This window comes from Marmota flaviventris, chromosome 7 (genome assembly GCF_047511675.1).
Source record: "Marmota flaviventris isolate mMarFla1 chromosome 7, mMarFla1.hap1, whole genome shotgun sequence".
Lineage (NCBI taxonomy): Eukaryota > Metazoa > Chordata > Mammalia > Rodentia > Sciuridae > Marmota > Marmota flaviventris.
This window is the reverse complement of record NC_092504.1, coordinates 30,372,798-30,385,673: the sequence shown is the minus strand read 5'-3', so window position 1 is coordinate 30,385,673 and position 12,876 is coordinate 30,372,798. Positions and strand designations below refer to the sequence as shown.

The 12,876-nt window shown below is 42.1% G+C and overlaps 1 protein-coding gene and 1 pseudogene across 4 annotated transcripts in view; one reads left to right on the top strand and one right to left on the bottom strand.

The window, feature by feature from the left end:
- The window catches only part of Tbc1d1 (TBC1 domain family member 1), a 218,940-nt gene that overhangs the window by 63,429 nt on the left and 142,635 nt on the right, over window positions 1-12,876 (bottom strand). For 2 of the 4 annotated variants that reach the window (XM_027938840.2, XM_071614213.1), the window contains 4 exons: window positions 10,907-11,187; window positions 8,915-9,076; window positions 8,148-8,267; window positions 7,069-7,208 (listed from right to left, as the gene is read on the bottom strand). In XM_027938840.2, the coding sequence (XP_027794641.1) occupies window positions 7,069-7,208; window positions 8,148-8,267; window positions 8,915-9,076; window positions 10,907-11,187 (703 nt within the window). The remainder of the gene's footprint in view (window positions 1-7,068; window positions 7,209-8,147; window positions 8,268-8,914; window positions 9,077-10,906; window positions 11,188-12,876) is intronic. The other 2 variants (XM_071614212.1, XM_027938823.2) reach the window with 2 other exon arrangements.
- LOC114095549 (small ribosomal subunit protein eS6-like) lies at window positions 4,236-4,978 on the top strand (annotated as a pseudogene).

The following is a 12,876-nucleotide window of genomic DNA, read 5'->3' as shown; positions in this document are numbered from 1 at the left end:
CATAAAAAATTAAGTACTGATAACTATTATAACATGAGAAAGATTGAAGGTATTATGCTAAGTGAAAGAAGCCAGACACAAAGGACCACATATTGTATAATCATATTTACATGAAATGTTCAGAATAGGCAAATACACAAACACAGAAAGTAGATCTGTGATTGGCCGGGGATGGGGTGAGGATGGGGGTTGGTATAGTGGATTGGGCAATGAGAGCGAGAAGATTCTTCTAGAGGAATGTTTTAAAATTATATTGTTGTGATTGCATAATTTTGCAAACACGCTTTAAAAACAACAACATTGAATGGTATGCTTTAAACGGGTGACTAGTATAATAAACGATTATATCTCAATAAAGCTGTTTTTTAAGCAAAACAAGGCTTTTCTGGCAAGAAAACTAATCCAACCATCCCTCACAAAGCACAGAGAGCCCAGGAGTGGGGAGAGCCAGGACCAGGCCAGCAGACACCTGCAGTGCAGTAGGTCAGGAGCCACTAGCTCCTGAGTCCTGTGAGGACAGGGTCAGCACCTTAAATTTTGCACCCAGGAAACCTGCTGGCCTCACCTCATCCAAGCCCTGATTCTGAGGTTATTTTGGGTCCAGACCAGCCTACAAATTTTATTCCCCTGAAAATATTTCCAAACTACTTGCTGTTCCCTTGCTTTAAATACTTCATGGCTCCCTGTGCCTAGAGATTAAAGTTTGAAAATGACAAATCGAGACCTTCCACTTTGGGCTTTATCCTGTGGGTAGTGACACACTATGGATACCCTACGGAAGAACTCCCTGACAGCTGTAAGGGAGTAAGCACTGTCACTGTCACTTGACCCCTTGATGGAAGGTCAGGGATTCAAACCCAGGCCATCCAACTCCAGTGCCTCCAGAAGCCTGTTCCCAAGCCTTCTTCCCAAGCATCAATGACAAGATGATGTCCTCCTAGCCCAGCCCGTAGCTCCAGACCTCACACAAAGCTCAAGGACTAGCTATTTAACTGTCAGTGGTTCATCAGGAAAAGCTCAACCACTGCTACCTTTACAATGTTATAGGCACAAAAACAACAAGGCGAGGTAAAACCTTGCCATTCACTGTGGCTTCCCTCACTTCTCAAGTGACCTGCCAAGAAGCACAACATGGGGGAAAATCTACTGCTTTAACTCTAGAAATCCGTCAACAATCAGATTCTTGGCTTGCAATACTTTATCTTGAACCTGATCTTCATCCACCAGAGAAAAGCAAAATTATACAGAAAGCAAATTAAGAACAAGCTTTATTAAAAAGGCATATGTCTTGCTGGCAACTGGAGACAAGCTTTTTCTTCCTAGTTTAGCCAGGCCATAAAGCCCTGTAGAAAAAGAGATATCTCAATTTCAGAATGTAGTCCTCTATTCAAATACGTTGCTAATGGGTAAGGATTATGAATATTACAACAGGTCCAAAATAAAAACACGGGGGCTGCAGGGGAAGCAAGCACACTTTTGGGGGGACTGGAAAGAAGCCAGGGCCATCAAGACAAGGGAGCAACACTGCCATCAAGTGGTAACTGTTGTTCAAGTCACCCCTGAGGTCTACTGGGTGACTGAAGCAGCAGACCAGAATTCTGGAGAGGGAGGTAGTGGAGAAAGGAGAAGAAGGAAGAAGGGAAGATGAAGAAAAGGAGGGAGAAAGAAGAGGAAAAAGGAAGAGGAAGCCTCTACTCATGCCAGGTCCCATACCCACACCCATGACTCCATGAGATAAAGGGGCAGGTCTAGCGAAAAGTTGAGAAGCACTGATCAAAATAAAAAGGTCAGATATGATGTCACTACAGTGCTTATATTTTTCAGTAAAGTTTTACTTGTGGTGAGGCACAAGAGTTTATACCTAGGGGGGCTGAGACATGAGGATCACAAGTTTGAGGCCAGCCTCAGCAACTTAGTATGAGCCTGTCTCAAAATAAAAAATAAAAAGGGCTGGGGATATAGTTCATTGGTAAAGTGCCCTGAGTTTGATTCTCAGTACCACCTAAAAAAGAGTTTTATTTGTTGTTATTCTACTAATATCGTTCATTAAAATTTCCTAAATGTACATAAATTCCTGCAAATTTGGCTATACACAACAAAAATCACAGCCATACAATGCTTTGACTTTTTTTTTACAATAATAGTCATCATAACATTCAGATTATATACTTTGCTTTTCCCATTACTGTTTATATCCAAAATTGTATCTAATGTTTACTAGACTTACTTAACCTTACCATAAATGGGGCATATTGATACAGCAGTACTCAAAACACAGAAAACCTTTGAACTTTCATTCACTGGACTATTTGCTTGTACAGTGTTCTTATCTCTATGAAAAGAGGTTTTCGGTCTTTTTCTTTTTTTCCCCAAGGCATGAAACTTTGAAAGCTTCCGTTGTTGGTAAAATGCACAACATAATCTGAAATCCTTAAATGAGAAGTATTAGACTAAGACTAAAATTGTTCCCTGGCACACAGGTTAACAAAAGATCTGCCTTTTGCCGTATAATATATTGTGTTGTATTATCATTACATGATCCTTTTGTTTTCATTGGTGGTTCTCAATTTTTCACTGGGCACCACAGACACCTGGAGAGATTTCAAAATATAAAGTTAGACCAGTTCCTTTGTCTCATGGAGTCAATTATATATTAACATATATGTAATATATTAAATTATTATGTATCAATTATATAATGATTATTTCTTAACAATAATGAATTTTCTTTAGTATGATATAATGGGAAAAGAGGCTATCGAATGTAAGTACCGTCAAATCTCTAGTTATAAGCTGATTTTCAGCCTTGGTAGCTGGCCTGACAATTAGGTTAGATCAGGGGTAAGAAAGCAAACACCTGCAGCGTCCTGTGCCCTCAGTACCATCCAGAGCCCAAACTCCTCACAGTGGGAAATGGCAGCAGAAAGGCAAAGCACCACAGGTTTGGTTTCATTTGGCACATCATCAAATTTCCTTCCTATCTACTATCACATGTTTCTTATCACTGCATTTCCCCCACCACACTGGCTCTTTGCTTCTCCAGATCTACAACACTTCTCAGAAAAAGGGTCACTGATGGCTAGGGGTGTAGCTCTTTGGTACAGCATGTGCCTAGCATGCTCAAGGTCTGGGTTCCATCCCCAGCAAGGCAAAGAGGAAAAAACAAAACGTCACTGATAAATCCAGAATGATTTGAGGATTGAGACAGGAAGTCCCTTGAGTCCCAGAGCAGCCTAGAAGAGGTGCAGACCAAGACTAGAAGATCTGGATTGGACCTACTGCAGCTGCTTATTGTAAGTAAGCCCTTGCTGCTCAAAGTGGACCAGATACATGAGAATCACTGGGAGCTTGCAGAAATGGAGATGCTCAGGACCCTCCTAGACCTACTGAATCAGAATCTGCCTTTTAACTAGATTCCCAGAGGTCTCACAGGGATGCCAGCATTTCCCCTGCTTGCCTTCAGCAAAGGGCTGGGTGGCTCATCAGCAAGACTCTGAAAGAGGATAAGCACTCGGGGCCCTTGGCTGTGCCCCAAACACACTCCCAACCTTGCAACAGCGTTGCCATGGTTGACTAGCACTCCCCTCTGTGGAGTGAATAGTTTACCAAGTATGGTCCTTTCAAATTCTCAGAATCTTTCACCCAAAGAACCCACAGCACTAAGAAGGGACAACATGCTTTCCTGGGTTTCTACAGCAATCACTGTAAATGGCTGCCACAAACTTAAAGCATCGTGAGCCCTGTGCTTTAAATTTAAGGCACCATGTAGCTTTTAGTATCCTATTTACTTCATGATCTGTGTTTGTTCTGTTACAAAAACATTTGTCTTGCCAAGTGTTCGAGTAAAAATTGGTGACTTTCTACTTATAATGCAGTTTCCCTTTTGTGTAAAACCTGCTGGGCACCTGACCTAGTGCCTGCCTGAGAAGAGAGATCTACCCCTTGGAGGTTCAGAATTAAATCCTGCTGCCTCAGGCCTTGCTAACTTAAAGCTGGCTTTTTTTTTTTCTTTACTATTTTTAATAGTAGGTGGACATAATACCTTTATTTTATTTGTTTATTTTGTGTGGTGTTGAGGATAGAATCCAGGGCCTCACACAAGCTAGATAAGCACTTTACCACTGAGCTACAACCCCACTGGAATTCTTACAAAAGACCACTGGTCACTGCTGAATTAAAAAAAAGAAAACGGGGCTCTTTTTTGTGGTGCCTTATGGGAGATCAGTTGCTCCAAGATGAAGTTGAATATCTCCTTCCCAGCTATTGGCTGCCAGAAACTCAATGAAGTAGATGATGAGTGCCCACTTCATACTTTTTGTGAAAAGTATACAGCCACAGAAGTTGTTGCTGATGCTCTGGGTGAAGAATGGGAAGTTTATGTGGTCTGAATCAGTGGCAGGAAGGACAAACAAGGTTTCCCCATGGAACAGGGTGTCTTGACCCATGGCTATGTTCACTTGCTACTGAGTAAGGGGCATTCCTGTTATGGACCAAGGTGAACAGGAGAGAGACAGCGCAAATATGTTTGAGGTGGCATTGTGGATGCCAATCTGACATTCTCAACTTGGTTATCATTAAAAAAAAAAAAAAAAAAAAGGAGAGAAGGATATTACTACTGCACCTCATAAACTGGGATCCAAAAAGCTAATAAAATCTGCAAACTTTTCAACCTCTCTTAAGGAAGATAATGTCTACCAATATGTGGTCAGAAAACCCTTAAACAAGGAAGGCAAAAAACCCAGGACCAAAGCACTGAAGATTCAGCATCTCGTTACTCCACGTGTCCTGTGACACAAGCACCAGATTGCTCTGAGGAAATAGTGTACCAAGAAGAATAAGGAAGAGACTGCAGAATATGTCAAACTCTGGGCCAAGAGAATGAAAGACAAAGAAAAATGCCAGGAACCAATTGCCAAGAAACACAAGCTTGTCCTCTCTAAGAGTTTCTACTTCTAAGTCTGAGTCCTGTCAAAAATAACAATTTTTAAGAGTAATAAATAAGATCAGACTCTTGGGGGGGGGGGGGTTTGGGGATATAGCTCAGTGGTACAGCACTTGCCTAGTACTCACAAATCCCCAGCACTGGAAAATAAAAATTAAAAGAAAAAAAGTCTGATGGATTTGGGAATGTTTGCCTGCAGGTATTAGACAAACAAGTAAATTCCTAAATACCGATTAACCTCCCACCTCATTCAGACAGGTTTCCAAAGTGTAAAATTCAGATTCTTGCAACTTAATTACTTCACAGGGAGACTGTACCTAGAAAAAGTCACACGCCCCTGAGTAAGGGACAAGTTAACTCTGTTGGAGATGATATTTGCACAGTCTAATCTCTCCACCTCCATCCACATTGCTCGACTCCCTATTTCCTCTTTCAATATTTAGTTGGAGCCACACTCCTTACTAATACCCTTCTTGCCAGGTTTTCACTTATCTCATAATCAGAACTCCCAAATTACAAACAATCCTATTTATCCTTCAGTAGTGCTATTATTGCTAAGCAAACAGTGGATCTTAAATTTCTGGTGGTTGGTTCTAGTAGTATTTTCTGAGTGGGATGAAAAGGAAAGGACAGTACAAGTACCTCTGCCTCAAGTTTTTCACCTCCAGGCTTCCTGGCTGTTTAGTTGAAGTGTACACTAGCAGAACACAAATGCAGAATGGTCCGTCATTCTGAGCACCAGACACCAATTTATGCTTCTCCACAGCACACATGTATGACCTTCATGCCCAACACATGAGCATCAGCTGCCCATGGGTTGAGCCACTAACACAGAGCAGAAGCAGAGACTTTGCAAAGCACAGCACAGACTCCCTAGGACCTCTGGGGAAAGAAGCCCCAGGGCCTCTCAACTGTCTTTGTCTCTCCCTCAGCCTCAGAGGACTAAATGGAAATGTCACAGACCACAGCAGAAGGCTCTGGCATCTCTGTGCCCTGAGGATGGGGAGCAGACAGTGGCACAGAATGAACTGATTTGGAAGACAATTGATTTGGGAGAAGAAAAGTCACAAACAGAAATCAATCTCCCTCCCCTCTTCCACACTCCAGTCCCAATGCTAACTAATGTGGAAGGAGGAGAGAGAGACTGACAGCACGTATGTCCACACAGACACTCAGAACTGTACTTTCCATTCAGTGCCAGACCTTGGCCAATAGGGAGACACCTGAGCACACCCACTTGAGGCAGAAGCCTGCGGGAACTCCCTGTGGGGGGGACACTCCATAACTGAAGTACAGCCAGCCACAGCCAACAGCTCATGCTGGGTATCTCTGGCTGAAGCCAAGGGCATGTGCAGGTCAGAGGTGAGCTGTGGAGCACCACCCACAAGCTGAGCGCCTGCTCTGCACTAAGCATTTTAAAACCCACATCTTCAACATGCTCAGTTCCTCCTCCTGGGCAGCTTCCCCCTCCCTCTGCAGCCTGTGGGCTCCTCCAGTGGGCACGGGAAGACTGAGGCACTGCTATCCCTGCCCAGGCAGGCAGGGAAAAGAATCAAAATCCCTCCACCCAGCACAGTAGCTCCACTAGGGGCCACAGCAGGAAGGTGCTGGCAGAGTGGCCACTCCACCCACGGTGCCCCCACAAGGAGGGGACAAGGCAAGAGAAGCTGAGTGCCAGGAGCACAGAGGGACCTCCATATCACAGGAGTGAACTTTCTGTTGGAAACATTCAATTTGATTTTATTTCCAATGTTATGAATTTCAAATATTTTTATAAAACGTATGAGTAATGACATCATGCTCCTTTGCTTCAATTGGTGTGGTAAAAGGCATAATTAATCCCAGACTGCAAGTAATTAATTTAGATAGCTTGTTCTAGCTCACAGCTCCTATTTGGGGAAGGCTGCTGGCACCTAAATGGGGCCTCCACCACCACCTGGGCTTTGAGCGCCTGAATATGGGAGCACTGTTACCCTAAGCGAGTTTTAATGTCCTTCCCCACATGCAACTTTGGAGCTGCCTCAGCCTCCCAGATGCCGAAGTGGCCAGCTCTCTGCCCTCCGCCAACACAAGGGGCCTCCTGGGTCTTGACACTCTTCCTCCATTTCCCTCTGGGGTGGCCTTACCCTCGTATCTGCCAGGGGAGTCGCATGCCTTCTGTGGGGTGGCCACACGCAGGAATATCTGCTGCCTCCATGAGTGCCGCCGGGTCTTCACTGGGGTCCCACCAGAGTCACCAACGTGGTTTGCTTTGGATTCAAGGTCCCTAAAATTACAAGGTAATGAATTTATGACTGATAGGAAAGCATTATTGTTTTTTTTTTAATTGGTTTTTTAAAAGCAGAACACTAAATTATCAATTATTTTTGCATAAATAATTTGATAGTCATAGCAGTTACAGCATGCTCAATACTCCTAAAGGACTACTTTCCTACAGTGCATGAAAAGAGCGAGAACGCACACCCTGAAACAATTTCTATTTGGAAACAATTTCTTGGAAAAGGTGTTAAGAAATGCTCCACAGGTCACAGCTTCCAATTGGGCCTTTCTTGGTGCCACTTCAGAAAACAGAAGCTGCCTACAGGGGGCGCTATCATCAGGGCCTCAGGACCCCATCCATGTGTTCTCAGCACAAGCCTCCATTGGGTCTACATCACCAAAACTGCCACCAAAAATGAAAAACTGAGTTTAGCTACACAGAACCATCTAGGCAACAATTGTGCAGTTGCTTGCTGGCAGTGACTGCTTTGTATTTAAAACTACAAAACAAAGTATAATTGTCAATATTATAAATACAATTTAATCCTAAACCTCCTTCCTATTCACAGGACCACTTGGGGAGGTAGTTGTAATTTATCCTTAAATATGGACACACAACGAAGCTATCTCCCCAACTTATAGATCAGACACGCTAATTTAGGACAGCCACAAACGCCCCACCCGGCAACACTGCTCTCAGAGCCCTGCTTCACACTGAATCTACTGAAGATGACATTAATAAGAAAACTTCAGTCAAAACTGGAGAGCAAGTCAACTGCACATTTTTAAAAAGACATCCAGTAAGAAAAAAAACATGAGAAAGAAGATACAATGGATTTAGCTCAAATGATTTTTTTTTAATGGCATAAGAAATTAAAATAACCCCATATATCTGACAATTCAACACTTATAAATCCAGGTTTGATATATCTAAATCAAGCCCTACCTTTTTGTGTTCATAAAGTCAGAGGTGTTATTTTCATCTACAGGAGCCAGAAATTTTAGAAAATTTGGCACAGAGGAGGAAGAATGAAGTTTTTTCCGCAGGGCATTACGGTACGAAATGCTGAGAGTTTGGTCAGAAAAAGAGTTTAGGATAAAGAAATATAAACACACAAAGTAAAAAAATATAAGCTTCAGAATTTTAAAAAAACACACATTTTCATTCTACTGCTAAGTAGACCAGGTAAGAAATTAAAAATAGTTTACAAATAAGATTCAACTTTCATTTTCTGTCAATAAGATTCAATTTTAAATGAATGGAATCAATAAATGAATTTTTTAAAAAAATATATCCACCTTCCAAATGAATGAATCTTCCTTTCAAACTAGGGGAAAAAAGAAAAAAAAAAAAAAGACAATTTTCCTGACAATCAGGAAGTTTCTGATATAGCACAAATGGTAGTGAACACAGTTAAACAAAGCTATTCAACTGTGTCTGTATGTGCACACCAAGGGCAGGGGAATATGAAACTAAGTACATACAAAGTCTGTCATCAAGATTGCTTTTATATTGTTCAAAAAAATTAATAGCAAAATTTAACAGTGAAAACAGTAAGATCCATTCTAAACAAAACTAAACACGCACACACAAGTGATGGTTGGGGAGTGCTGTGTGGCCATCCCCCCCGACCCCCAAAGGGCAAGTGCTCAGCCAGTGTGAACTCCCAGCAAAGACAAACGACACTGAGCTTGCCATGCGAGTGTGCTCACCTCTTCGGCACAGCATTCCCACTTTGTTCTCCACTGGAATTATGTTTTAGGTACTTAAAAAAGTTTGGCGAGGAGGCGGAGGGGTTAAGACGAGGTGGAGGAGCAGGCGCCGAAGGCTGGCCTGAGCAAGGCTTAGACTCGCCCACGGGTGGATGGTCCACGCTAAACAGCAATGGGAGAGAGCACGGGGTTAGAGGGGGAAAAGAGGCAGAGGGGAGGACTGTAGCAGGAGGAAGGAAGGAAGGAAGCAAAGGGAAGGAGCATAGACGGCTGCCTTGTCTCATGTCTCAGTAAAAACTATACAGAAGCACAGGGCTTCTTTCCACTTCTCTTCATCTCTGCTCTCCCCGGCAGAGGCAATTTCCAGTAAAAACAGTGTGTACCAAAGGCCATTCTTGATCGTTTCCCACTTGTCTATGCTCCCAACGTTATTAGACTTTTTTCTCTACTCCATTTCCGGCAACCCACAGGAAAAAAATCTAAAATTACAACAAAAACAAAAGCAAAAAAGAATATATCTAAAGTTTTAAAAACACATCTCCTTTTGAAACAGTATCCTGCCCTGAGTTTCAATGTCTTATTTCCTACAGACAGGAGAAAACGGTTTGCAAGAGGGAAACAAAGCAAGATGACCATTCGAGAGAGAAAGACAGACATTTCCCTGCCCCATCTCTTCTCATCATCGATGTCAGACATGATCCTGCACAAAGCTACCTTCTTAAAGGAGAAAGAAAAAATGGTGAAACTAAGTTGCGGCACCTTGAGCTGTGTGCAAAAGAAGACTTGTCAAGAGAACCAGGACTTTCCAGGTGGGAGAGCTTCCATTACCACCAAAAATGCCAGAAAGAGAGGAGAGGGTATACAGGAGTTTAAGCAGAGAGGAAGCAGTACATGGAAAGGGTGTTGGGAAACATGGAAACCTATGTGGCTAAGCCAGGCTGTGCCGCTCTCAATGTATTTATTAAATAGTTGCTGGCAGAAGACCTCCTTCTGTGATCACAGTTGTCCAGCTGAATTCAAAGAACCAGCCATGCTTTCCACTGGTGACTGAGAACATTGCCGACAGGCTCTGCTACATGAGTCCCAGATGATGAATGCATGTCATTTCTTGAAACATTTCAAACACCACTGCACAGACTCATGCGGCTGCACCAACCTCCTCTACCTGTGGACAAACTAGACAAGCCCCACGTGTGTCCTGGAGCTGCTGCTGTCACCAGAGGAAGGCAGCCACTGTTTACAGGTATGGCCCTAATTCATACTTACCTCTGAGGGCTTTTAAGAGATTTTTAGAGGTATTCTGTATCTATTCAACATCTATTCATAGTCTCTGGCACTTAAGATTAATCACTAAGGTGCCTGGAAGGAACAGGGAAAACTTCTGTCACCATGCTCTTCACCCTTCTTTATAACCAGAAAATTCCAACTGTTCACTTGAAGCCCAATTACTAAACTTTGTAAACCTGTTACAAGAATCCAGAATTCTGAGTGAAAGAAATTTTAGACAACATCTACTCCAAGATTTTCCCAGGTCACAACTAGCTTGAGACAGACCTAGAGACAGGACCCAGGCTGCTGAGTCCACCCCAGTATCCAAGGCCTGTCTCTCCCACTCTGCCTGTATAAATACTGTGCCTCAATTCTATCACAACTTGCTTCTAGGTCTCCAAATGAGAATCTGCTCACCCACTTGCCAATTTGGTAAAGATCAGCTACCAAGTTACCAGCTACATGTTAAGGACCATTCTGCTTAGTTTACCTACTCCCTGACAATACCCATACTTGAACAAGTAGCAATCATCTCTTATCTGTACACTTCCTAGGGGAACTGAGAACACATCACTGCTGCCAGTTTTACATTTTTAAAGCAAGAGTAAACCTGACTCAGGTTTCTCTTTCACCCAGTGAGCATACCCCAGACCCGCCTACCTGGTTAGTCAGACACATCCCAGCTATTTACACAACAAATTTTATGTTTTAAACAAATCTTACTTTCGTTCGTGAGGCGTCTCTGTGCTCACTGAGTGATACCTCATAAGTTTTCTCTGAGAGACCCCTGGAGAGCCCTGAGTGGGCTCTGGAAGTTCTGGGCATCCCACCGGGAAATGACTCAGGGTGTTTGCTCGCCTCCTGAAGGTCTGCTGGGGGGAAAGCGAAGCAGGCTCTTCTGTGAAATGGCCCTCCGAGTCACTGGACAGGTCATCCGAAGAGCCAAGGAGCTTGAAGGAACTCTCAGAGATGGGCAAGGCCTCCTTGTCACCCACAGACGGCTCCTGGTAGCAGACAGACAGCAGATCAGACACTCTACAGGGGATTTGTGGGATTTAGAAATCTCTAATCCCAGTGCAGAAAAACATTGCAGACACATTTGATTAGAACTTTTTCTAGTAGCCACCAAAAATATGACATAAATATCCATTAAATACTTGCTTGCCAGAGACAAGATGCTAGTTTGCTGAAGAAATGGGGAAATGTCCAAAAGCAAGAATAAAGACCATCATCCATAACACAGCTGTCCTGAGTAGAAACACTATAAGTAGTTCCCTCGCCCTGGAAAACAGGACTCTTCTATTGCTTGTAAGTAGCACGAGTGCTGTTCCCCTTGTCTCTGCTGTTTCATCAAGTTTCTTTATCTTTGCCAAGCATGTTCAAATGTTACTCACACCTCAAGGCTCTCTCTGAATTTGATCTAGTGCTGAGGTTTAAACTTGGTAATCTTGAAGTTAAAATCTATATCTTATATTACTCTTAGATTATAGAATCTCTCTCTCTAGGTAATTGTCATGATTCAGAAGAAAGCACACAACTTCTTCCTGCACCTCATTTTCTTATCTACAGATAAGAAAGTACAGTGAAATTTTACCTATTTCAAAAAAACAAATAAGATAATACAGTTGAAGTATTCTGTGTACTATAAAATATTATACAAATGCAAGTTATTGTTTCATTAAGGGCTGCACAGGACTGAGTTCTCAAACATTAATAATCACAGCAACATTTTAACATTGTATTTTTTAAGATGCTGTTGAGAGAATGAACCACTACCACTTATGCACACTAGTGTTCAGCACCGAATCCAGGACACGGCAGTGGCCAATACATTTTTATCAAATGACAAAATAAGACAAAGTATACCAGCAGGCCCCTACTAAAATTTCTAAGAGGGTCAGATACATCAGCATAACTAGACAGAAAAGCAAAGAGTTCATTTAATGATGGAATGGAGAACCCAATTCTACCTTTTCATTTGATACACACTAAATAAAAAAGGCCAAAAAATACAAGTATATATTACATGCTATTCAAAGAAAATACCCATTTTGTGGACTTTCAATTTCATGTGTGTGTAGAAACATGTTTGTGAACTACATCACAACATTAAATGTGTTCCTTATTCTTGGTTATGGCCTAAAAACTTTGAAAGCCACATATCTAGAAGAGATCACAGAAGAATTTAAACCATTCCTGTGGTAAGGAGCTGGTCTCCACAAAATTCCTCATTTTTACATCAGAGCATACTCTAATAACAGAAAGAAAAGTTGGCCTCTTCAGCAAAACCCCAAACCCCACTTTTTGGCAGTTATGATGTTGAATCAGGTTCAGATATGCCTAAATATCTAGGAAGAAGGATATGAGACAAGGACCTATATCCAGGTTTGTTATCAAAGAGAACTGTTCACTGCTATAATTGTGCTTGGTGACAGATGCTTATTTAGAAAAACATGGGGCCAGGTAGAGGATAAATTAAAGTTTCAGGAATTTAAGTTGTATATTTCTCTGAATTCACAAACCCCCTTTTGAGGCTCTCTCTGTTTTAATTATTTTTATTACTAAAAAATCTACTCCGGAAGAAAATTCATTTGCTACATTGTGATGAATTAGAGCTTAATTGTCTAAAATTGTGATTTTGTTTCTTTGTTTATGGAACAGCATCTGCTTTTTAATGTAAAACTTTTGTCATG